The sequence below is a fragment of the Lagopus muta genome, chromosome 12 (genome assembly GCF_023343835.1).
Source record: "Lagopus muta isolate bLagMut1 chromosome 12, bLagMut1 primary, whole genome shotgun sequence".
Taxonomy (NCBI): domain Eukaryota; kingdom Metazoa; phylum Chordata; class Aves; order Galliformes; family Phasianidae; genus Lagopus; species Lagopus muta.
This window is the reverse complement of record NC_064444.1, coordinates 14,483,219-14,506,178: the sequence shown is the minus strand read 5'-3', so window position 1 is coordinate 14,506,178 and position 22,960 is coordinate 14,483,219. Positions and strand designations below refer to the sequence as shown.

At 36.6% G+C, this 22,960-nt stretch overlaps 1 protein-coding gene across 2 annotated transcripts in view; it reads left to right on the top strand.

Annotated features, from left to right (window-relative positions):
* The window catches only part of TOX3 (TOX high mobility group box family member 3), a 71,242-nt gene that overhangs the window by 27,483 nt on the left and 20,799 nt on the right, over nt 1-22,960 (top strand). The window contains exons 2-3 of one of the 2 annotated variants that reach the window (XM_048958069.1): nt 18,277-18,342; nt 22,202-22,453. In XM_048958069.1, coding sequence (XP_048814026.1) covers nt 18,277-18,342; nt 22,202-22,453 — 318 coding nt within the window. Of the gene's footprint in view, nt 1-18,276; nt 18,343-22,198; nt 22,454-22,960 lie in introns of both variants that reach the window. The other variant, XM_048958068.1, reaches the window with a different exon arrangement.

The following is a 22,960-nucleotide window of genomic DNA, read 5'->3' as shown; positions in this document are numbered from 1 at the left end:
CTTTTTTTTGTTGTTGTTTGTTCTTTATTTTTTGAAATTGTTTAGCAAATACTTTTACAGGCTTATTCAGAGTCACTCAATCTTGAGGAGGTGAAGAGCTACTTTATCATCAAGAGCTGTAGAATAATTCTGGCATGACAGATGATGGTGGTAGTAAAGCTGACATTATCAGAACACATCATCATCACTTTTGATGAAACATTCTACAGCAAGCATCAGCTAGCTGAGGTGAAAATCTCTGTCTCTTCAACTGTATTCTTGGAATATGTGTTGTTTGCTTGTTTGTTTCCTCTAGCATAGGATTTCTCCACATATGCATAAAAAATATGGTTTCTTTGTAAGCAGGAGAAATGATTGCTTCTTTCCTTTAATCAGATCTCCTGAGACCCGAGGGTACTTTCTCTGACACGCTTTCTTGGACTTGTAACATTACATCTCTTACTATGCATAGGAACATTTCTGGAGTTGTGCTGAGATCTGTCACTTTATTTTATTTATTTATAGCAAGTTTCTCAAAAACAGCCTCAGGCTTCTCTTTCTCATTGTTTGGCATTTTGATTTTTCTAGCTTTCAGCTTTGGCAAAATTCTTGTTTTAATCTTGTTGGAATCAGGTTTTGTTCAGGAACTGAGTTTGGTACAATATTTTAGTCTTTGTCCTCTTTTAACTGGAGATGCTCTTTAGAGTAGTTTGTTTCATTGAAAACTTGGATGGTAATTGTATGGAAGAAGTTATCTCAGACAGACAAATGGTAGATGATGGACTTGTGGCTGGTTTTGAGAACTACTGGATCTGAAAGCTGGCCTTTCCAACTCCATGTTGAGAATCATCTGCTGCAGCTGTAGACTACCCACACCTGGAAACCACTTGTGAGGTTTTTAATCTTTCTGTCATCACAGAGGCATCCACTCATTCTTGAGAAGAATCCTTTCATACAAACTAAATGGCCAAGGTCTGTGCTGTCATTGGGGAACTAAACATGCCAAAATTTGAACTTGGAGTCAGGGTAGAGGGCCTGAAATCTTCAGCATCCCAGACAAGCAAATAAGAGAGAACCCATTTTGTTCACTTCGAAAGACAGTTTCTATCGGTAAAGGCATTTGCAGTCACAGATATTAATGCAGATAATACTATTCCAGTTTAATACCAGATTGGCTCAGGTGAAAACTAATGCCACTAATGGCTTTTTGTGAATTGTTCATTGTCTTGTAAAAACCTGATGAAAATGTTGCCAGGGGTTATTGTGTGATTGCTTTAATGTAGATATGAGAACATGCAATTATAATTAAAAAGAAGCTTGGGTCTGCATCCAGGCTCAAGCTCATAGACAAGCGTTTTTTGTGTTGTGCAGGAAAGCGTGGCGTGTTATCAGTTATGACTTCCTTATTACTTACAACACTAGTGTAGTAAAGAAATTAAGTATGTACTATAAATGCACTTATAACAGATCTCAAGGTTTACATCACGTTAATAAATTTTCTTGTCCCCACTTTTGGAAATGTGCTTGGTATTTCAGCATAGTCTCTGATACTTGTAGAAGCCTGTGAAAAAATGGCAGGGAAGAAGATGCATTTAAAAAGAAGTGTAAAAATGTTGGTGTAATAAATCCAACTTAGAATGACTGAAATCTCTATGCATGAAAGGACTGGTTGGTTTGCATAGAAGTCACCTCGGGTCATTTTCTGGCGATCACAGTGAAATCCATTTTGCCTCCCTCTATCATAATTTCATATTTTCTTTTTCACTGTGATCTTTACTTACAGTCAGCAATTTCTTCCTGGATGACTAAGTCCCTGGTGCGCTTAGCAGCTGTACAGAGCCACTTGTGTAAGACCCAATCAACCTGAAAAAGGGCTGAAGAACTTAAAGCCTAAAAGAAATCTATGTGGGTGTATTTTAATTACTGCATTACCATGACAGTCTGCACTATTTATGATTCTAAAGACTTCTTGAAAAAAAGAAAGAGAAGAGTGCATTGTAGAAGAAACATTGTTAATACTTCAGGTGTTTTTTGGATAAACATTGTAGATACCATAACCAAGATTTTGCAGTTGCATGAATGTTTGAGATAGTTTTAGTGTCATAAGCTTAATGCCTCTTGGTGCCTATACCCTTTCTGATTTCCCTAAGTGATCATAAAGTCATAAACTGTCTTTCTAGGAGGTCTATAAGAATCCTGTTAGGAGCTTTTTATTATACTGGCAAATTCGTATTGAACTGACTTTCTTTTTCACTATTACAGAATAATCAAATCAGTGCTGTTATTATTGTACTGTTGGAAAAGAAAATAATGGGAATGTAAAGTAAAACTGCTAATGTAACGAAACGCTCTTATTTTGCTAGGTTAAGGATGCTATGGTTGCTCCTTCCAGCTTGCTTCCAACAGTGACTATGTGATGAAATAGGTGTTCCATTTGTGGCAAGAGGTTACCTTTATTATCATTTGAACATATAATTGTCCTTCAGAGGCCAAAAGGGAGGATTGCTTTTGCCTATTTGGGCTTTCTGTCAGGCTGTGTGTTGGTGTTGGACTTACAAGAACACTACTGTGCACAGTGTCACGTGTGCCGTGCTGTGATTTCCTTTTATAATCATGACTACTATCTGATGGTTCCCTCTCCAGAAGAAATGCCTCTTCTGTTCTTTCATGCCCATCTGAGCCTTTTTTCCTTTTTCTTTTCTTTCTTTCTTTTTTTTTTTTTTTTTTTTTTTTTTTTTTCCAAAGGGGAACAGAGTGCATTGTTAGAAAGTACAGCCAGCCCCCTGAAGGTTCAAATTTGACAGGGATGTTAGGAGGCAGGTCAAGTGACTGCCTAATGAAGATGAATGGAGAAAATTGCTGGTACAATAATCACGTGGTGGGCGCTTAGCCCAGGTTGCTGGAAGTGTGATGGAATCTCTCGGCTTCATTTATCAGTGTCATATTTGGGCTAAAAGTGAGCAGTATTGTTCTCATTTCTTCCAGATGGATAGGTCAACTTTAATATTTATTGCTCTTGTAGAACATTTGTTTGATGTATTTCCATTAGCCAGACAATAATAGAAAAGCAGTGGAGAGAAACATAAAACAGCTCCCTTCCTCTTCAACTGAAATATGGCATACACCAATGTGTAAATACTTCTAAGACTGTCACAGATTTTTTATATTTTTACTTGATGACTCGATCATATATATTAAAGACACATTATAAATACAATGGAAAAAAACATCATCAAGGAAGTATAAAACTCTTCAATTTTAATGTGTAATTTTTAATCTCTTCAGGAGCTTTTTGTGCCTTTCAGGAGCAGCTTTTGCCTGAGAATGTCAACTTTTTGTGTAATATAACGAGAAAACCATACATGAATGGTTGTGAGAAGAGAAGCATATTTTAGCAAAATCAACATATCATTCTGGATTGCCTAAATGGAATATAAAGATGGTTGCTGTTTCTGTCATCTTTTTTCCTTTACTCCTGTTTTCACTAATTACTTAGACTATAATGGGAAAAGGCCACTTAATGTGGATGAATGTTAAAATTTTATATAAAGAAAGAACCTAGCCATTACAAAATGATGGCTTTTAGCTAATAGTGGTCACCCCTGGTTACTGTTTATTAACTGATTTTTTCTCATTTATGGGAATCAGGTTCAAAGTGTTTGACATGTATTATTTTATAACTGTGGAAGGAAACGTAGCTGTTTGTGAAGCAGGTGTTGTGTTAAGTGCAGTGCAAACATCCTAGCCATATGTTTCTATAATTTAAATTAATTTGGTACAGTCATACTGTTAATCTTTAGTGACTTGTTGATTGGCATTTTGCAGACATATTTCTGGAAGGCACCCAATACCATTTTCTGTAGCCTTTCTGGCAGTAGCGGAGAGTAACATTTCCACAAATTGGAATCTTGTACAGCTCTGGGAAGTGAGCCAAGATTTAAATTAGACAATAACCTCTGCTCTGTATATAGCTTCTATTCTTCAGCTGTAGGGAAAGTGATTTGTTTAATACAGTCAGCTCTGTAGCATATAATAGACTGATATATGAGTCACTCTTTGGCAATGCGTGTTTCTTAAATTTATATAGATTGAACAACTAGTTGGTAATGTACTTAGTTACAGTTGTGCAAACAATAACTATTAGCAGAGCCGAACAGACCTAGAAAAGCTGCGTTTGGTTGGGGTTTATTACAAATTCTGCAGTTTCAGAACAGTTTTTCTTTTCTGGCACAGAAGAAAATATCAAAAATATGAGTGTTCTTTGAGCTTTAGCAAGTCAATAATAACACTTTCATATCATAGCTTAATATTTCTTACGCTTTGCCCATGGGTGTACATATGCAGTGTTCCTCAAAATTTAACCTTAGCGGCAATCTGTGTTGTAGCTACATAATTAGGTAGCAGCTCTTTTTGTTTTGCCCTTGTATATTTTTTTTCTCTCTTCATGTTAAAATGTGTTGCTGTCAATTGATATCTGTGAATGCAAAGAATTCTTTTCTTTCCAAACAGCAAGGATCTTTTCTTAAAAGGAAAGCTCTTTACACCATTTGGTTCATGTTTATTTAAAAGCTTAAAATCATTAGACCAAATCTCACTTATTGTCCAACAGAAAATTGATTTTGCTAGCAAAAATGGAGTGGGCCTGAAAGAGAATATTCAGAAATATGCAAATTAGCAGAGATAGAAATCTGTTTGAGCAGCTGAACAAAGCAATCAAATTTTTCCCATTGAAAGTTTATTTAGCTCCACTGTGAACATTTTCGAACAGAATTATCAACTGCTGTTAGTGAAATACTTCTTTTTATAGGGAAAATGGCATTTGTTTTAAACAGAACTATTTTAATAATCAACATTTTTTTTTTTGCCAGATCTTATATTTACAAAATAAAGCATACTGTAAATATTGAACAATACACAGATATATTTCCTAACAGTTTATAGTATGCTGCATATTCTGGATGGATTCCAAGCAGTAGTTAGTATGTATAAATGAAATGCCAATCAAAATTATTTTTGCAACTATAACCTGCTATAAGGCAGTCTCTTATCTGAAGCGTCAACTTGATGGAAGCCAGATCTCTTTTCTCAAGCTTTAACTCTTACATGTATAATTTCCCTTGTCTTGAACTAATCCTGCTTCTGTCCTATAAGCCTCTCAGAAGCGCCTGATAGCAAAGCAAACTTTATCTACTGGCTACATAAAATTTAATCAACGTTGCTTTCAATAGACCATATACATTTCATTCCCTAGTAGGAGTCAATTGTGTATAGAATGTCTGATAAATTTTAATGAGTGAGTAACATTTTCAAGTGCTCAGAATCTCCTATCCAGGCAAGTTTTCTCATAATTCAACTTCTGTGTAAAAGCTGACTTTTCCAAACAGCTCCCTGTAGCCAAGCAAGTTGTTGCTGAAAATCTGATCATTTGTATGGGTGAATAAATATGTGGTTTCATAATACGCCAGGTTTGTCTCTGTAGCTAGTTTAAGGAATTCCTTCCTCAGCTCTTCATCCACATCCCATATTAAATTGCATTTGCCCCCAAGTCCCAATGAGTTCAGTGTGTCGTTTTTGCACTGTGACCTCAACAGAAGTTGTAAGGGCATAAGCAATGGGTAGTGAATTATAGAGTGAATACCAAATGCACAAGTGGTGAAGGTTTGAAGCATGATGCAACGTAAATGCTTCTTAGAACTCGATATCACTTAACAACACTGCTCTAGGTGCCAGCGCTGATGCTGTGACCAGTAGTCACTGGAATGGCCTTTACTTTGGTTCCCACTGCTGCTGGTAGCTGACGTTGAACCCTGCATGTAACTGTTTTATGGAAGCTGGAGATAGGTTGTAAATGTCCTTCATAGTTGTAGATATTGATGACTGTTTAGATGACTTGGGAACTTCTGCTGGTATGAAAGGACTGTGTGAAATTGTCATTTTTCAGATCCTGATAATAAAAAATATTCATGTATGAGGTTGAAGTGCTGTGAGATTAACAAGCTAAATGCCATTTTACGTCTCTGAAGGAGTCAGAGGTTCTGGAACCAGCAGCATGGATTATGCTTCAGAGAGGATGAAGAGAAAAGAAAGGGACTTGTCTTCCCCGAATCTGTATTTATGGAACAGCACATAGGAAGACTGAGTAGAAGGAGAATGAACATTTGAAAATGCTGGAAGGTTTATATACGGAATGTCAGACTTGCCATATTACAGAGACTGAGTAGTCTTTCAATTTAGCTTTCTTTATATAAAGCAATTAGTGATATGTCTCTACAAGGAGTGTAATAGATGCATATTCACTCTTCCCCTTTCACACATGCATGGTTAAATACTGCAACAGGGCAGAAATTTTTCCCTTTCCCAGAAGATGATATATGTTAACGTGAAAATCAATAGACCTTGATTGAGATTACAACTAACTTCATAGATACAGTTAGACTTCAAACTAAATCTAAATCTGATGCTTTTAAATTCAACTAAGAAGTATCCAACTTCTTTCACATCTTTAGTGTGAACAGCATAAGACGCAGAAATGTCTCAGTCCGCTAAACTAGGAGAATATTTTCGGAGCATGAGTTGTGAGCTGTGGAAAAACTCAGAGGAAGAATTGCCACCGTGTTCTGGTCTCTTACACTTCAAGAAAAGAAACTCAGAAATTGCATGCGTCAAAATTCAGGCTTGCTTATATCAAGATACGACAGAGAGCATTAAATATTCAGGAGAGCTTTTATTACTATTTTTAGTTTTATGTTAAAAGACTGTTTTTTCCCTCACATCTGAAAATGATGAGGAGAAATTACATTATACTGATGCCTGGTGTGATTTTTAATGTATGCTTTAATTCTCATGCTAATTAGTGGTTAGCACATTGAAATACTGGTGCTGAACATCACCTGAAGCATGGCAAGGCTTAGTTTGTGGGGTGCATTTGTGAAGAGATTGGGCTGGCTGCAGATGGAGTTTTCGGAACTGACAGTAGTCTTCTTACTATATATTTTTAGTATTTCAACGTTGAGATTTTCATGTTTGTGTTTTTTGCTTTGTCTGTTTTTATTGTTACCTGGAGTGGAGGCTTTGAGTGAACCTTCCATCATTTTGCTACTTGTGAATGGAGTTTGCAGCACATTCTATGTCCTCATCTCTACAGAACCTTGGGGGCTGCAATCAATATCCAAAGTAATTTCTGTGCCCACTTGAAAGAAGAAATTCAGTGACCCAATTAAGAGAGGAAAATGCTAGACTTCAGTAATGGATGAAAATGCAATTAAAGTAGGTTACTCACCTACAAAATAACTTTCTGCTGCCCAAAACATTGCCTTTAGGATGGAACAGTGCAGTGGGAAGCTAAAAATAGATAAATTAAGCCTGATTAGTCTCAGTGGCATAAATAGGAGTACAAGCTAGCATGAGGGATTATTCCACTCTTAAATTTAATTCTCCTTTACTGCTATTGCAGAATATTGCATCCAATTCAATCTTGCGTGTTTAAATAAAGTTAGTTGTTGCTGAAGACTCTCCAGAGGCCTTCCTGCTGTGGGATTTGTAATCCAACCCCAGCTGAAAACCGCAGAGAAATCCACTAGGTTTGAGGTTGATGGAAGATAAAGAAATAGGAGAAAGCAATACTATGTGCCTGTTTCAAACAACTATTTACTTCTATATTGTATTGACATTTATTCAAAACTGGAAAACCTGTTCACCTGAGCAGAATTCCTAAACCTTTTGCCTGCCACTCAGCTTCTCGTACAACCGCTTTGTGCCTGCTCTTATGGGATTATCATAGGAAATCCCTGGTCCTCATCTGTGCTTTCCCATTGAAGGGCATTTCTTTCTGCATGCTGCAGCTCAGAGCAGTAACAGCCCCAACAGCTTTAGCACAGCTTGGTCTGGGGGGTGCAAGCAGCTGAGTTATCTCTAAGCAAAGCTTCATGAGAGAGAACAATTTGGTGTCTCGCTGGTCTGCCTGGTGAATGGAGGAGGATTTGTGTAATTATTATTTTATTATGTGTTTTTCGCTTTGCTTTTTCCTGCTTCTACTTGTGAGATGATTCTTAATTTATGAGGTTTACAAAACAAGAATCATCACTTTTTTGGTGTTTGGGAAATGTCTGCTGTGTAAAGAATGCTTTGGAAATCAGCAGTAAGTAATCAAGTGAGAAACTTCCCATACTAAGCATATGAGGGGTCAAAGAAACCAAGTATACACCTCCTATGCTGCTCACAAGCCCATCTTGATTGGGAGTGACGATCATTGACTGCAGCCCTGGAGCTGGTGTGTTTCTGGGTGTCTTTTCTCCAGTTCTTATTCAGACGTGTGTAATCAGAGCAGAGTCCTTGAACTAGGTTGTATTGCTTTGTACAGATTTCCATATAATTAAGCAGAATTAATTCAGTCTTTTAAAAATGTCATTTTTAAAATTTGATTATGGTTATATTTTCTAAAGTGGAGAGTGTTTAATCTCAGAAAAAATCACTTGAACCAGTGGTATCAACATGGCTGCGAGCTGAGATATTTAAGAATTCATGCATGCATTGACTTTAGCCTGAAAGTGTCTCAACTAATCCTCCATTATGATTATAATAAAATGTCTACATCTGCCTTACCCTTTATCAATTTTATATTTAAAACCTGATATAATTTGCTAGTGTAGTAGAGCTGAATCACAGTCTAGAATGGAATTTACGATTTTCGCTAGAGTGAGTGAAATTTGATATAAGATTCTAAGAAAAGCTACTTATGGCCCAATTGCAGTATAATCACATCTCTTTAAATTCGTGTGAGAAAATGTTACAATAATCTTGAATATAGTGATATAAAACTATTTCCTGGGATTCTAAGAATAAAATGCTGTTATTACGTTAAGAAATGCTCAAATTCAATGCTTAGACAGCTTATACGAAATAAATATGGGGCTAGACATGATTAACACCTAGACTGCATGAACTTAATAACTGAAAGAGGAAGGTGAAACAGAAATATATTTTGACAAAAAACAGGTCTGTGTTTGTACATTTTCTCCCATCTCAAAGTACAAAAATATCCCCTACAGTAGTTAAAAACAAGCTTTTGGGTACAAAAGGAGACTGAAATGGCGTAGGGTTGTCTCGTCCTTGCTGGGAAGACTCAAAAAACCCCTGATGCGGACCCTGGTGTATGGAACTATGGTAGATTTTGGGCCCATGTGTGCTGGTGGGCTGCTGTTGCTGAGCAGGACATGAGATAGACTGTAGAGGCAGTCCCAAAATCATGTCCACGGATTTGGTCCTGGCGAGCTGTTCTAACCGTGTGTGCATGTTGACGCCATTTTGAGAGGCTGTTGATCTCCTTCTGTTTGGTAAATGTCATGGAGAATAGAGACATTTCCAGCCTCTCACAGGGCCATGGAAAGGGGTCATTTGTGCTTTATCCTTCCAGTGTTTTTTTTAAAGCAGCTGTGGAAAAAATGTAATTTAACTGCTGTCTGTCCTCTGATGTTATCAGAAATAAGATCTTATGCATAATGTGAGCTGTTTAGGTAATGATTGTGACTCATAAAATACATATATTAAATAGATGCTATGAAACTGCTTATTTTATGAGGCCTTTTTCATGTGGAATCTAAATTGCTACAAAGTTGTTTAAAAAAAAAAAAAAGCAAGAGTGAAATCCCTATGAGTAAGTTCTTTATGCATTTTAGCAAAATATGATTTCCGTGGCATTTACGTCTAATCTGGTTTATTCCAGCAACACCTCTGTGCCTCATCAAAGTGATCATCAACATCATTTCATAATTTATAACACAAGCAACTCTAGAGTAAAAAACAAAGGAAGAAAATGTTCTTTAAATACTTAAATAATTTTTAACAAATACTTAAAATTGTAGAGTCCTCTCCTTGGCTTTCTAAATAATTGTATGTATCTTAACATTTGATATTTCATATTTTAACCTTCAGTTAGCAAGAGAGCGTGGTGATAGAGGCTGCACATCAAAATTCCTTGAACTAACATCTGTAGATCTTGTGGAGCTCTTTCTTTTTGTCTTTGTGGGAAACTTAGTGTATTGGTCTGAATTTAATAATTTTATTCACCTTTTATAGAGGAAAAATAGTCTTAATATATATGTAGGTGGATGCACAAAAATGCCTAGAATACATGTTCAGTTCTCAGTTTTAGTACCTTTGAAGCCAAGAGTGTAGAATGGAAAACACATCCTTGTCTACAATTTGCTAACATGGTAAATTGAAACTCTCTGTACGCATGGTAGCAAAGCATTTGGTAGATTGGTCTTGGAGAGAAATTTCATGATTCATACTAATTTTAAAACACTTCATTTTTGTATGAATGTCAGGACCAGTACTGCACTTTAGATCACCTTTTAAAATTTATACATTTAAATACAGAATAAGTAGCGTTAGGAATCTGGCATACATGGAATTGCTTTGACTGTCAGTCAGCAGAATAATAATACCGTGTATATTCATATAAAGTTACTTCTTGCATATAAAAACATTTATAGCCTGTATCTTTCTTAAGAGATCTGAAAATGTCTAGCACGAGACCATTAAATATTCCTTTCATTACTGTTCCTTAGATTGCTCAGTATCACACTTGGCAAAATATCATTCATTTACTGCTTTTGGCCATGGAATTCACTGAAGGAGTTCATATTAAAGAGTTTAGCTGGAATTGGAGAGATTAAGACAGTGCTTTTTACTGTTATTGTTGAAGTTTTTATTTGTTGGCTGAAAGCTTTTAAAGTAATTTCAAATATTTTCCTTCTAATTGCTTTCTGAAAACTTTTAAATCTGTGCTATTTGCAAACAATGTGTCTGAGGGAGATTTGAGGATATATGAATAAAATATCAATGTCTGTTTTCTTTAGGATCTTACTCAAGTGTTTTATTTGCTGAGGTTCTTTTTTTTTTGGCTATAAGCAATCAGTAAAAGCGTGTGTATACATGCATATGTATATACATAGGCACATCTATATGAAAATTAGTGTGGCAGATGTTTAACACTCAGCAGTAGGAATCCGAGTGGTTGCCTGAATTAAAGGCATTTAAGATTTTAAATATCAGAAGGCTGCCAAATATATGATTGTACAATAATTAATGAACCCTAATTATTCCTATTAACTTGCATGAAATGAACAACTAATTTGCTTAAAATTCAGAGATGTGATTGCAAAACTGGATATTTAAATACGCTTATTTTAATATTTTATGCTTGCTGGCCAGTTTCTCAACAGCGATATGGTTTTAAGCAAATAAATCTTCCGGAGCCACTGTAGGAACTCGTTTTGTTTTCAGTGGGGCTTGCATTTCCTCCTCATTACAGAACCTCGATCAAAGGTGAGGATCCTAATACAGTGTTGTAGAGAATCCTTAGGAGGATTTTCTAAATCCTGGAAAAAAATGGTAAAAGTAACCATGGTGCAGTAAGTTGTGGTGGGTGAAGCCAGCAAAGCCAATACATTCCAGGTAGTTTTTTGCAGATGTACTAAGAGATTTCCTAGAAAATTAATAGTAGAACCTAGCAGAAAATGAATCTACTTTCAGAAGATATCTTTCCCTGAAAACATGCAGAATGTTGTAATCTGCCTCAGGAAGCTGATTTCTATTGTGCTATCCTATAACAATATATCATAAATTTGTTGTAGGAATTGGAATGGAAAGGTTCATTTATGAATCTTGCATATTAAGCAGTACTCTCAACATGAAATTAATCAAAACCAGTATCTTTTGATGACAAATGTGTTGTGTCTGTGCTTATGTAAATACCCTACACGTACACAAGTATAGTGGTTTCAATGTCAGTGGAGGTGGATTCCAATATCTGTTTGATGACGTTTGGACAAAAGCCATCCCAAATGGAGAGCACTTTGGCTGCATCTGGTCAAACTGTGCATCTCTTCTGAACTCAGTGAATCAATGCCTAAACTCCAAAAGCTACTTGTTGGTGGTGGTAAACAATACTTTTTGCAGTTGGCAAAGAATGGCGTTTCTTCAAAACTGTTAGAACCATGCCAGGGAAGCACAAAAACTTCTCAGGGTAGCTCTGTAGCGTCAAAATTGAGGACATCATTTTGCATTCCTTTTGAGATAGAATTTGTCCTTTATCGATGTACAAGGCTTACATTTCAAGTTTTGAAATATGCTTTTATGAGTATAAATCCCTAACAAATGTAGTGATATTACATCTGTGAACCAGCTACTAAAATCTGCTTCCTAGTTTCCATTAGCAAAAATAAAATAGATACTTGTATTCTATAAAGTAATATGAATGCCACCTACTGCTTCTGAAGTATTGAAACTGTCAAGAAGTAGTTGCTCTTCCAGAGAAGAACACGCTGCTCCTGCTATGAACACATCTTACTTAAAAGTAGAGCCTCTACAGAGATTAGCTGGATACCCATCTGGAATAGAAATGTAATTTTTACTTTCACTAAGAAAATAAATTGTGTTTCCTGATGAGAAGAAACATTTAATGTAATATATCTGATGATACACTGGTGTTTCTAGATACTAGTGAAATAATAATAAGCCTCTCCCAAAACCTATTCCCACCCCATCTACTTCTGTTACCAAAGTAATTTTAGTGTATACTGTTTTGTTTGGAGTAATCAGGCTGAAGTAGCTTTAGTCCAGCTTCTCATCTTTTAATTACAGACAGTTTATTGTCTATGCTGTCCCACTTTCTGCATGGTTCCCCACCAGTCAGCTAGACTTAGCAATCTCCATTAATTTAATTTGGCATTTCATTCAATCAGACAGGCTGTGAACATGGTTGTTTTTTTTTTTTTTTTTAAATAACACAATGCTCATTCTTAATTGATGTCCTTATCAGGCATTGTATTTGCCAGAGCTGTAATTATTGGTTGGGCAGCAAAATCAAATCTGCCCAAATGCAGTGAAGATGTTCTCCAGTGAAATTATTAAGATACAGTACTTAGACCTGCAAAGTAATTTAGTTTTGGTCTGTAATTACATCTTTTGGGATCGTTATCTTTCTTTTTACTCATAAGGATTGTGCAACCTCAGAGGAATTATTTTGCCAGATATGAAGATAGAACTGAGATCTTTGCCATAATGTGTGTTTGTGCAAGTGGATATTATTCTATATAAAACATATGAGCATGTTCACACTGTAGAAGAATGATTTTGTTAATGTCCTTATTTAAAAAAAGATATGGTTTCTAATCTAGTTACGGAACTACTGGAACTGTGATCAGCTGAGGATGCTGTTTTCCATAAGTAGTAAATTGACATTAGAAATGATAGAATTTGGTGGTTATGCAACTACCTGAAGCACGTACACAAGTGCACTTGTAATGCTCTGACATGACAGAAATAACTTAGCACTACTTTGCAGGCAGAAGTTCAGCATCAAGCCAGTCAGAATTCTTGTCTGAAGATACTATTGAGTATCTGAGCTGAGAAACTTAAAATGTATGCTTTGATGAAACATTAACCAATAATTGTGAAAGGACTCTTAGAGTCATGAGGAGGGAGAGGAGAATTCTGTAGTCATTTCCAATGAATCTTTTATTTATTCTCAGATTAATGATATATAATCTTTGTGTACAGAATTGCAATCATTCTGTTTAAGCCAAATGTCAGTTTCTTCGTATATTCTGAGAACATGACAGAACGTGTGCATTTTTTTAATATTTGTTTGATATTTTTCATTTGGAACATTTATTCACATTCCATGGTTTTACTTTTATTCTGTGCTGGAACAGTAACTTACCCAATCCTGTCCTCTCTTTTTTTCTTGCATTGCTAAATTAACCAGCATTATTATTAAAGGACTTATTTAAAAAACCTAATGTGGTTTGCCTGATGAATCTCATTTTACTCTTTAGCATAAAATATTTATAATTTATATTTATAATTTATAAAAATTCTTGTTTGTTCCATTGAGATGCTCAGAGAAAAATCTGGGTAGCTGTATGCCTAATTTTATGTTCCTTAAATATGTCTCCAATTACCCTTGTTTTGCCAATGAATAGTGGATATGAGCTGTAATGCTTTTCAGATTAGAGTTGCATCACAATTAGGTTGACTTAAAGATAGAAATGTCCGGAGTTTTAACAAAAAACTTCAATTAAAATCAGTAGCAAAGTTCCCATAAAATTTATATGTTCAAAATTATACTGTGTCCAGAACAACTTCATAACTAATAACAGTAAGTTTCAGTCTTTATACTTATGTGTATTATGTTTTCATGGTGTAAACTTTCATTCTGCTTATTTCTTGCTGTGGCTTTTGACTCATCAGGGCTGCAAAAGAACTCAAGGAGTGGTTCATATTTAATCTTTTGAGATTTTTCTGAAGTTTTAGTGGTTTTTTTGTTGCTGTTGTTTTAGGAATTCAAACTCCCTGGCTATTTAGTGACTGATTTGTATCCCCAGCTGTCAAGATTTATTTAATGAAGCCAACCATGTCATACTTCTTAGAACATCAGTTCCTTGATTTATGTGAATTTGTTTGTTTTGGTGCTTTCAGAACTCAACAATTTTTAATCTCTGGTAGCTACAAAGGGTGGTTTGGAAGCCCAATCACGTTTTGATGCACAGTTACTGTAATGTCTGGCCTACTTTTGGTCTTTGAAAATATGTAGTTTGCAGAAGTGCAATGATACGGTTTTTAAAGTCTAGGCAGGAGCTGATTTGGTCTTCCTTAGGGCATGCACTGGGAAAAGATAGAGGGTATGTCATACGTATGTCATAAGTGTATGTCATTACATATACAGACCCTTCCTACAAAAGAGCATTAAGCCTACATGTTGGGCTTTAGGTTGAGTAGTCACGGCTAAGAGAAGAGCATCAATGAACTATTTTAGAAACAATCAGTTTTCTTGACATTCTTTACACAAGGTGTTAGTAAGCAAATGCCCAGCCTCCTGACAGCATTCTTCTCAGTGCCTGTGGAGTGCAGCAGGGCCACTTCAAGGGCCCTTGTAGCAGAAGAGTAGAGAACTGAACTGTCATACTTTATGTGCAATAATTTGCATGAAGAATGAAAGCTGTGTTTCACAGTAAGTTCAGAAGAGATTTTGTTTCTTTGCAGTCCATTCTGTAAAATCAACATATGGGTATGGATGGTTTCCATTGATTTGCTGTGACAATAAGATATGACACTCGAGCTTAATGTTTCTTGAACCTTAAGATGGAGTTTGTTGAGTTCCTAGAATCAAAGGAAACAAGTAGTGTTGTAGTGTTTGCTTTGATTGACATTGCAGATGCTGCTTGAAAGGCCACAACTATTTTTGTAAAAAAAAAAAAACAACACACTGGTGTTGACAAAGGAAGCTGGAGAGTTCCTATTCCTTTGTGGTTACAGAACTGAGTGCTCTGAGATATTTAGATGCTAGAAGTTTATGCAAAACCTTGCTCATAGCTATGGCTAACTCATTTGCAAAGTGTCACAAAGCCAGCATTAAACAAAAAGATAGCTGAACTAGGTGCTGCATCTGAGTCTTGCTCTGACCCAGGGAAGCACAGGAGGTGGAGGTGGGACCCCACAGGGCTGTACCTGGGCAGACACAATTGCCAGATCTGACCCTTTAATTTGAATGACCGCTGTCAAGTGGAGGGATGCTCTGTCATGTTTATGAGGGGTCTGGGCAAGTGATCCGCCAGAAACTAAAGGAGAAAAGCATTGATTGTAGCAAGAGTCATTTTACAGAAAACATCTTGCCCAAATTATTTTACTAAAATAGACAAGAACCCCTTGTTCTATTTAGAATGATTTATAACTGTTCCCCACTGATCACAAAGCGTTTCTAAATTAAAAGCCATTAATTATAGCCTTATATAGATACAAAGATATGCAAGAAGTGCTTTGTAATTCCAGCTCTGCACTTCAGGTGAGAGCTTTTTAAATTACTTGGACCATTGGAGCCACCTGCTTGACTAAACGCTGAGGGCCCTGTGTTTCAGTACTCATCAGTGCATTGCAGTGTTAACATTGTTACTGATTTTTCTCATTTCTCCAGGGCAAATACTAATTAATGGATACAATTCACAGCTGATTAGCTGTAGTTTCTTCAGTAATTACATTCGCAGACTAACTGTTCAGAAGAGGATTTCTAACCCAGTTCTTATTTCATTCTAAGCTTAATTTGTTTTTTGAATTGTTTAGGTCCTTAAGATAATAACCATTTTATTTTCTTTTGTTGTTATAGGTACCATTAGATAATAAGGAATGTTAATCTTAGAAATACTCACTGATAATTGTTGTGTGCCTTAAATGGATTTCTAATTCAGAGAGAAAAAAATAAATTGCAGTGTTTTTTTATCCATATTAACAAAAGCTTAAATGCGTCAGGTTCTGACATCAGTGCTTGAGCCATGTAGCACAGAGTCCTAAATATTGTATCCTTTAAGAGCCACAGGGCCACGTAGCTGCAACTTCTAGCTTTGGCAGTCCTCATTATATCATTTACTCTCTCAGTCCTAATAAAATACAGTAGTGTGCATTCACTTTCTCCTATGCATTATTCTTATAAACCATGCTTGGCATTCAAACTGGCAGTAGTTGTGATGTGAGGAATGCATGTTGATCAAAATAATGTAGAGTTGTATTATTCAAGGTAAAATTCAGCTGCATTCTCATTTGTGGCTCTGGAGGCCCTAGGACTCTAGGACTAATGGAAATAGGATTGGGTTTGTTCCCATTTATTTATCCAGTGTTGCAGCTATGTAAGTTTGTTTTACCTGTGCATTTAGGTACAGTTTGAAAAACTGATATTATTATTATTATTATTATTATTATTATTATTATTATTATTATTTTGTTGTCAAAACAACAGCTCTATTGGGACCATTTGAGGGTTTTTTTTTCATGCAAAACCTTCTTAGTTTGTCTCTAACTGACATGAAAAAAACCTGCCTATCTTGTTGATCCCGTAGTATTATGTCTTGGTATCCATGCACGCATCTTTCTGAACCAAAACAGTAACTTAAAGGTGCAATTTAATTTCATGTTATTTTTTAAAATTCCCTCCCCAGTGATGTCTGAGATTTAAAAGTGGATGACATTATTTGAGTTCCTGTGTAGCTAAGGAAAGCAGAGTTTAAATAGCTGTGAAGCAGCTTACATAATGTGTAAACATTTCTGTTTCTTAATGTGATACAAGTTGAAAGATTCAGCACTTGAGAAATGAATTTGGATTTTTATGGGAAAGAAACACTCTTGGAAGAGTTGCTCTATGGTCCCCCTCTGTTCCTGAATGCTGCAGGGAGTCTGGCAAAATAAAATGAAAGCCGGTGGAAGAAGTTGCTTTGCAGAAGTCACAAACATGAGAATAAGGAGGTGCTGTGTTCAGACCCAGGGGCAGCACTGCAAGGCTGGGCATCGTGGTGGTGATGCTTCGCTTTCACTGGGATCTCTGCAATGTGTGCTGTGCCCAAGACTAGAAACTTGAACGTGTGGTTTGTTCCTCAAATCAAATACCTGCCTGCCTTTTGGAAATGCCTTTTATGAGAATAAGCATGCTCAGTGCCAATTAGCCAAATGCTGATAGTCTTTTCCTTTCTGTGCTCAGTCTATAGAAGAAAAAGTACTTATGTTTACCCACAAATGTTCGTACTTCAATGTTGGGTTGAAATGGCTTGATGGCATCTGTTGAGTCCTTCCTGCTCACCCCCATGGGAGCTGCACTGCATGAGTGAGGCACTCAGCACCTCTGCCTTGGGCACGTCTCGGGATCTCAGCACAAAGCAGTTCCTCTGATGGGTGAAGTCTCCTGGCCTTCCAGGTTGTTTGGGAGTGGGAGCTCAACTGGAATGAGTGATGGACAAAGGGGGATTGTTTGGCTATTTAGTTTGTAGATAGAATGGGATTTTAAAAGCAACATTGCAGATGCTCTTCCCTTTCTTACCTTCATCTCTTTTAATACAGCAGCTACTTCTAGCTACAGCTGTCCACAAGATCAGAATCATCTGCAAAGTACAATTATGTGCATCAGGAAAAGCGTAGCATTTATTTATTTATTTATTTATTTATTTATTATGGGGAATAGTCTATTAGTAATGAGCACTTGATTTCCAAAGGCATCTGTAGGTCTGTGGGGTGGCCTCGGTACACAGAAGGTCAAAGAAATGCACTTGGAGATCTTTCGTGTACAGGTCTGGGGATGCAGAGAATGTAATAATCACAACACTGTCACATGGAATCTGATTCTGACTTCAGAGGACATCTGCAAAATCACATCTTATCTGTTTGTCTTGTGTTTTTGTATTTTAAAACATTTTTCATGATGGAAAATGAAAATGGTGGCATGCATTAAAATCCAAATATTTATTTTTCTTTCAGTTCGGAAACAATAACAACTACATGAACATGGCAGAGGCAAATAATGCATTTCTTGCTGCAAATGAGGTAGATGTTTTTCTTTTCTTTGTTTTATCTATGCTTATATTGTACTGTGCTTAGATAATTTAACAGACTGTGAATGGGTGAAGAATGAAGGGCTGAATTTCAGTGTGTTTTATGGAGCACAAAATAAAGACTTTAATGAGAAAGAAAATAACCTGACAGCTCTCCATTACTAGTCAATTTAGCTGTCCATAAGGCTGTTACTTACATGGCATGTCAATAGAAACAAATCTGCTTTATGTACAAAAAAAATCATAAACAGAAGGAAGCAAATAAACAAGCTTAGTAACAGGCAATCCTAGCTAATGTGTAATTTTTGCTATAGATACAAATATTTTAATTTGGGTTCTTAATAGTCAGCTAAGTTAGAAGAACAAATCTAACTTTGTTCCTGAAGGCTGCATGCTGCATGAGGGAACAGGGCTGGGAACAAACCTGGGCTGGGTAGGGGAGCTGCCTGGGCTGGGAGCTGAGAGGTGTGCTCAGTGGTTTTGGGTGGGAGATGGGAGGAAAGCATGGCAGCTATGGCCTGCGTGCATTTGTTGTTACAGGGGGGCCCCTTGCAGTCAGCTGATAGTCCATCAACATGCTAATATTGACCCCAGCTCCATACAGAAACACCTTTTGCTCATTGCTAAGAATCAACATCTTTTATTCCAAAGAGTGAAAGGATGGAAAGTGCAGGAGGCATTGCCTTGTAATCTGTGTGTCAATGTAAAGAACACTGTTTTTATATAGCGTGCATCCCATAAATGATCTTCCAGACATAAGAAGAGGTTAAAACCTGGGCAGCAATGACTTCACATGTTGTAAGTGGTAATCCAGTTGCAAGTATTCTCAGCATATTAAAAAAAAAAAAAAAAAAGAAAAAAGATCTCGGAGAAAATAAGTAGAAGAGTGTAACAATAAATATGAAGATTGGAATTAAGAGTCTTATTTTATGAATCACTTATACAATGGCCACCATCTCTTTTTACCCAGCAAGACTGCTTAGATAAGGGAATATTGTTTGGCACTAGCTCCAGTGTTATTTGTGATAATGAACACAAACCCCATCTGTAATGACAACATGATGTTTCTTTCTGTAGAATTTCTTTCCTACATTTGAATCAAACATTGATGAAAGCTCTGCTGCCAGCAGCTGTTCAGAGACAATTTAATTCCAGCTGTGATAATTCACCGTGTCAGACATTGGCTGTTATATGTTGATACAACAGTTCTCCAGATTTGCATTTTTATCAAAAGGAACAAATGTTTTGAACATTTCAGTACAGATGGCATTTAAGCATGCACACAGTTTTTGTGTCTGTGTGTTTTTATAAATATTTGAAAAGTTAATAAGTTAAAAAAAAAATGGTAAGATGAATCTCACAAATGTTAGACCTTCTTTTAGGCATAACAGCACCTTTCTGAAATCCTAGATTGCATGCTACCCTTCTGCGGTCTGAGTGGCCCAGTGATTTGAATTTAAGACTTCTTCACTTAGGGGCTTTCTTTCTTAGAGTACATCTATTTCATCTTCATTCTTAAGTCCTTGATATGTTTTTTGGAAGGGTACACATGTACTTGGAAAAGTTACACTGTGAGAATTAAATTTACGATTAAAAAATTGTTATGGCATTCATCAATTCACTTTCCCTTTTATACTAAGCTGTGACTATTAAGATCAATGTTGTTTCTCTAAGTAAAATAGAGTATTATTGTCTGGCTGTGTTACATATTTACACAGATGTCCTAGATTTATTCTACTAGATGAGGAAAGAAGATCCAATTCTTTTAATTACTACTATCTCATAAATACAATGGGTAAAGGGAGGTTCAAATGCACTATGATACTGATTTCACCGAACCCTTTTGCTTGAACAAGGAATGAAAATATCATTAAGTGCTAGCACTTGCATTAAAGCACAAGCCTAAGTTTGCAATTACTGTATTACAATGGGCTTAATTATAGTGTTTTTACATTAGCACGACTGTAGATTTCTCGCTAGCATTTTGGGCATGAGCACTGCAAAGCTGGAAGCCCATTTTATTCCTGTAAATAATGCCTTAAGAGTGTAATCCTAGAGCACATTCAGGCTAAGAAGCTTCACATTTGCTTTATGTTTTCTGTCTCTATGTCATGATTACCACGACCCATTTTAAAACACCTTAAATATTTATTGAAATAATATTTCAAGTGTTAATTACAGTGGTAATGAAAACAGCCAAATGCCACATATCAAGAATGAGTGTTTATCCGTATTGTTAATGTGATATGTTAGATTTCATTAAGCAGTAATGGGGTAGCAAATGAGTCACAAATTACAGTTGCATCTGTTACTAGACCACATTAGTGCCAAAATAACTGCAAATGCAGCCATAGGGTTATGTTCATTAGCCAACCACTTCTCGTGGCCAATCCATCCTTTGTGTTTGTGGACTAAGGGATCCACAGGGAGAAAAAATCACACCTTTTGTGATACAGCAGAGTCAAACATCCAGGCCCAGCCTTCACGTCCAGAATTAAGTTACAGCATTGCGCTCACATCTCAGCAGGCTGACGGTACTGCAGACCGCAGCAGTCTGGGACCTCATCATTTCTGGTGCGAGACCAATAATGACAGCTGACAGGTTCTATATGCAAGCAAAGGTTTTTCCTGTGTTTCGGTTTCCATCTTCTCTGAAGCGGTTATTAATTTATATCATCATTAACAGTTTGAAGGATGACAATTTGCGGCAGTTAATGAGATCTTTCACTGAACATATCATTTTAAAATTAACTGGCATTAAGTCACTCTTTCAAACAATGTAAATAATACATAAAACAATTTCCCCCCTCTCATCTAGAATCCTGAACTAATACAAACAAACAAGTCCCAGAGCAGCGTTGCATGTCCAGAGCAAGACAGAGTGCCTATTTTAGGATTGCCAACTGCCCAGTTTGATCAAGACAGTCCTGATTTGGGTCCATTTAAAATGGCCTAATTTCAAGCGCTGGATTTCTATTATTAAGTAGCAGTGGACCTGAAATAATATATGAAAGTTCATTTAACTCGCAAGAAATTTGAATAAGCATAGCTCATTTGTTTGCCAAATAAAAGTCAGCAATGTTGAAGCCAGATACAGGCTCTGCTTGAATAAAGATCGTCTACGACATACACATGCACATGTACGAACATGCACAGACACTGTAGATAACTGGCAGTAAATGTTTTGCTAAAGGCATCTTAACAGGTGTTTGGTTTGCAACAAACCTACTGTTTAAACAAAGCTGGCTGGCTTTACAAAGCCGTGGTAATCACCCGCGCTGTTTTGTACATTGCTCTCTTCCAAATTACAAAACTGGTGTGTAGAAGGATGCATTGCACTTATGGGATGGAGAAGAAATAAGGACCAGAATTGTTGTATTTCATGTTTATGAAGAAGGCAAAAAGGAGACAAAAGATGTGGCGTGGTCGGTTCTGAATTAATGTTGTGTGTGTGCTACAAAATTGTTGATATTTTATGAAGCATGAGAGCAATATAAGCTGTTTGTGCTATTTCACTAACATATCAATAAAGTGGCAATTTGTTATACAGCCAAATCCAGTGTAGCTGATACTCAGACTAACAACAAAGACAGATGTTGCTAATTAAGCACGCATTAAAAAACTGTTAATACTGATACTCTATTAAAGCCATATGATAATTAGACTTAAATCCTTAATCAGAATGATCCACAAACCCTGTTAGTATATGAAACTTTTTTTTTTTTTAATTTTATAATTATGTATAGAGTTTGCATTTGAGTATAAAACAAGACTTGAATGACTGGTCAAGTGTGGCTGCTGATAACAGTGTGCTCTAATGTGGTTTGCCTTGTTCTGTCTTTTTCTAGCAGACGTTCCACACGCCGAGCCTGGGGGATGAGGAGTTCGAAATTCCACCTATTACACCCCCACCCGAGTCAGACCCTGCACTGGGGATGGCAGACATCCTGCTGCCCTTTCAGGGCCTTGGCGACCAGCTGACAGCACAAGGAAATGACTTTACACCCCAGTTTCCCCCTCAGAGCTTGGATCTCCCCTCCATTACTATATCCCGAAATCTCATGGAACAAGATGGCGTCATCCACAGCAACGGATTGCACATGGTAGGTTCAGTTCTGCATTTCAGTTGCAAAATCTTGTCTGTCAAAGCATAATAATATAGCTTTGTGTCGTGTATCAGTTTTAATTGACCTCTCTGAAGATATGTGTGATTTCTTGGTATTGTGGTCCAACCAAGCGTTTGCCAACGTTCTGCATTATGTGCAGGCGTATTCTGTATGAATGATGACACATGTTGTCAGTGTAGCACAGTGAACAATGATATGCTATTATTCAGTTCCCTGAGGCAGTTGGCAAATGTTTAAAGGTTTACTATTGGTGGATTCAGGAAGATAAACATGGTTGTTAATGTACAGCGCAATGCTATACCATGTGTAAACAGATCTCTTGTAAAAAAGCACTCAGGCTTTATAAACATAGAATTTTAATTTTGGGAACAGACTTGGAAGCCCATATCCATTGGCATCATGTACCTCTCTGCTGTTAGTTTTCAAGAATTTGTTATACAGTTGATAATTGGCATAATGTGTTGAAAGAGCATTGCTTTGGCC